Raw genomic sequence first — 3,877 nt, forward strand, 5'->3', positions numbered from 1 at the left:
ATCATGATTGTTTTGATTTATTTTATTTAAACTTGATTTTAATATCATAATAATTTTTTATTTGAAAAACCATACTGTTAATAAAATTAATATTTTTTTATTAAAATAAAAATATAAATAAAGAGAGTTTTTTATTAAAAAAATTATTTTTAGTTCAAGTCATTATAATTTTACGAACACTTTTTAATTAGTATTAGCTTTTGTTAAATAAACTATACTTTAATAAAATAATATTATTATAAAAAGATACATAAATGAGAAAAAATAATAATATTTTTTTTATTATAAATATGATTTTTATTAAATTTTATATATTAAAATAATATATTTTTTATTTTTTTAAAAAATTATTATTTACATCATGTATTAAAATAATTTTTAAAAAACATGATAAACATCAAATGTATAAACGTGGAAAGAAAAAACAGATATAAAGTTGTGGCTATTATTAACTGCCCCATTCAACAGCCATGGTGATTGTAACAACATCTGGTTCATCATCATCATCATCATGTCTACACGTTCAAATCCTTCCTTGGGGCAAGCCCATTCCACAATTCCTGCAACATTTCAACCAAATCTACCCCAATTGTAAAAGACCCAGCAGACAAAAAGTGCAGAACTCGAATGGGGTCTTATCAGTCACAGCGTACATGGAGAATCCAAATTCTATCTCTAGTTTTGCCAACAAAGTGCTTGGCTCTCTCCCTGTTGTCGGCCTTGTAGCTAGGATTCTTAGTGATGAAGGTGGAGTTGGAGGTGATATTATAGATTTTGCAGAGTTTAGAAGGAGAGTGGGCAAAAAGTGCACTATTACTGATTCTAGAGCTTTCTATGAATTCCAGGACAGACGTGGCCGGGTAATCTATTTCTTATTAGTAACTTATAGTCATCTTGCCTTTTCTTTTCTGTTTCTGTGGTCGCCATGGGTTGTGCTTTTAAAAAAGTTGTGCTGGCCTTGGGTCGATATTTGTATCAAGTTCAGTCCCACAAGAATTGAGTTTTGTTTCTCTTATTATCGTAATTCTATGTTTGGAATTAGTTGAGGTTTTGTTTCTGTGTAGGCAGGGGATCCTTTGTATGTTCTACTTTGCTGTTGGCTAGCTGCTGTTGGTGCCGGTTTTCTCAAATCCGAAGAGATTTTGGAGGGAGTAGCGAGGCTTCGGCTATCAAATGATATTGAGTTCGAAGAGGAGACTTTCATGGCTTTAATAAACGACACAAAAGAGGTGGGAATTAAGCTTTTTATTACACTATTATTATTGTATTTCTCTCCTTAATAATTTGTCAAACTTCTAAGAAATCAAAGTGGTTACGATTTGGCTTTGGTTTTTATCATTCTGGAAATGCAAGTTGCATCTTATCTAGTCAAGTGGTAGTTCAAAGCTAAATATCTGTAACTGCGTTGAGTGCAAAACTACTACTATATGTCATGCCTTACGAGATTGTTTGATGACTGAGGTTTTCGAAATTGTTATGCTTGTAAGCATATATAAGTGCTAAAAGAGATTCCAAATAAGTGAATACTGGTTTCCATGTTTAAAAGCTACTAATTTCATCCTTTCCCAGGCACGAGCTGTTACTTGAGTCCTTAAGGTGAAATTTAACACACCTAGTAACAGATAACAGATAAATTGTGTTTAAGAGGGTTGCCTTAATATTTCACTAAGGTAATGAGCTTTTAAGATGCTGCATAGTTGGAAGTGATATATACTAAGAAATCCTTGCTCGACAGCTAAATTAATGGAACTTGTGTGGACATTATTGAGTCAATGTTACCGTGATCATAACCTTGACTGTTTTGTGTTTAGCAAGCATTTCAGTTGAACAGTTAAAACTGTAATGCTATATGGCCTGCTATTCCGAAATAAGTACGTGGATTCTCGCTTAAGTGTGATGGACATCTAAGCTGTCCTAATGGTAAATTTTGCGTATAATATAGCTTAGAGGTTGAACAAACAAAAACATTTAAGGAAAATGCTTCAGTACTTTTTTCGTCGTTCTGTGTATTTAGTATCCATCAATGGGATTACTTAACGTATGGATTCGCATCCAATACTTTAAACTGTTATCAAATACTATTTTTCTCACAATGATGGTATGCAAACTGCAGAAACGAGCAAAAACAAAGACTGCAGCCACTGCTATCCCCATGGAGGTACGGGTTGAGAAGGCACTTGAGGCAATTTACATCTGCTGTTATGGGAAGGATATTATTGAAGAAGAAGACAAGAGACTGCTGAATGTCATGCTGAGTTCAGTTTTTCAATCAGTCGAGCAGCGTGAAATACAAAGAATTGTTGCAGAGAAGGCAAGAAAAGTGGCTGATGGCAGTGACGAGGTCAATATTCAAGAGCCAAAGCCCTTGCCAAAAGAAGCTGTTAAGTTGCAAATGAAAGACCTTCAATTCCTTAAACAAAACTCAGAAATTTGAATAGGAAATGTTACTGTTATCATTGCTGTGACTTTTGGTTGAGTATATAATAATCGTATTCCAGATAAAGCTGCTGGGATTTTCATTCTTATGCTACATGCCGCATCACTCCATAAAAACAAAGATAAAGGTCTCCCGAACTTCATTTTTTTGTGGTCTACTAAGCACTTGAAAATCCATCCTCTTTCCTTCTTTGAACTCCTTTTCGTTTTACGAATTTATGTAACAAAATTGACTCTTATCTGACATCTATCCAACTCTTACTTGAGCTATTTCCGTTTAATCTTAAAGGTTCATTTCCTTTTACGGAGCAATGCTTGACTACTCTTTATTTGTGTATTGAATCAGTAAAATCAAGTACTCCGCTACCAATAGAAGCCATTGAACAAAGATGCTTCTGCTTGAAACAGTAGGGTAAAACTGTTCTCATTAGTTTATTGAATATCGTTCACAAATGTTTAGCAGCAGGTTACAGGTGCAACCCTTAGTACATTACATTACGCTATAATTACTGTTTCTTTTATTGTTCCTCTACACTGGTATAGTGTGTCAAAGCAATGCGCCTGTTTTGGCCCCTCTTTTTTTTCTCCAATCCTCTTTTTTGTTCCAATCCTTTGAACAACTGTAACACTACACCTTTTTCTTTTAATTTTATCCTCTTATATTATATCTATCCACGCGGGTTAAAGCTTGAAAATGTATTTCGGGTGGCAACTTCGTATTTGTGATGTTAAAAAAATATTTTGTTATTAAATTGATTCTTATTTTGCAAAACTAGAATTGATTTTAACAATTGAAAAATATTAAAACTCCAAGGAATTTATAAGCAGAAGAGTCGTTTTCTTTTTCAAGTATTCTTCAATCCATTAAGTATTAATCAATACTAGCTATTAATTGGCTTGATATTATTTGTCCAAGTCACTTTTTTTTTGTCCAAGTTTTTTTTTATTTTTTTGTCCATGTTTCATCTCTCTTTGTCTAATTGTAGGAAATCTTTTGATGATAGGAATTCTTCTTTCTCAATGATATCCTATGATCAAGAGGATTGGTTGAATTCCGTGAAATCATATCATAAAAGTTCATTGATATTTTATTTTTATAAAGCAAATTGATTTGATTATTGAATAATCTATATCATTTCTATTTCTATTGTAACAAAATATTATATTACTTGTATCAAGAATTAAGATTTTTCATATAGACAATTCCTCAATATCAATATCATGTTCATTTACAATAAAATATATTTTTTATGTGACGGTAAAAAAAATATTTTTTTGGAAAGATATACTATTTTACCAATTAAGTCACATATATCTAACATATTCATATGTAACGATTTTTCACAAAGTGGTAATGAAAGCTTGTACAAATCTTTTCATTTTTCAATTCGACATGATTCATTCGTTTGTAGAGCTATTTATTTTATTGCAGTCTAGAACA

At 31.9% G+C, this 3,877-nt stretch overlaps 1 protein-coding gene across 1 annotated transcript; it reads left to right on the forward strand.

Annotated features, from left to right (window-relative positions):
• The first annotated feature begins 422 nt into the window (after positions 1-422).
• LOC7495928 (photosystem I assembly factor PSA3, chloroplastic) lies at positions 423-2,530 on the forward strand. Its single transcript, XM_002323771.4, has 3 exons — positions 423-860; positions 1,065-1,229; positions 2,114-2,530. Exons 1-3 carry the CDS (start codon positions 471-473, stop codon positions 2,432-2,434), a joined length of 876 nt encoding a protein of 291 aa, XP_002323807.3. The 5' UTR covers positions 423-470; the 3' UTR covers positions 2,435-2,530.
• The last annotated feature ends 1,347 nt before the right edge of the window (positions 2,531-3,877 follow it).

The sequence above is a fragment of the Populus trichocarpa genome, chromosome 17 (assembly GCF_000002775.5).
Source record: "Populus trichocarpa isolate Nisqually-1 chromosome 17, P.trichocarpa_v4.1, whole genome shotgun sequence".
Lineage (NCBI taxonomy): Eukaryota > Viridiplantae > Streptophyta > Magnoliopsida > Malpighiales > Salicaceae > Populus > Populus trichocarpa.

Excerpts from the sequence above, each read along its gene's own strand:
- LOC7495928 (XM_002323771.4), top strand. The coding sequence starts at position 471 with ATGGTGATTGTAACAACATCTGGTTCATCATCATCATCATCATGTCTA. Across the intron at positions 861-1,064 it reads TCCAGGACAGACGTGGCCGG|GCAGGGGATCCTTTGTATGT; the intron begins GTAATCTATTTC and ends GTTTCTGTGTAG. Across the intron at positions 1,230-2,113 it reads TAATAAACGACACAAAAGAG|AAACGAGCAAAAACAAAGAC; the intron begins GTGGGAATTAAG and ends TGCAAACTGCAG.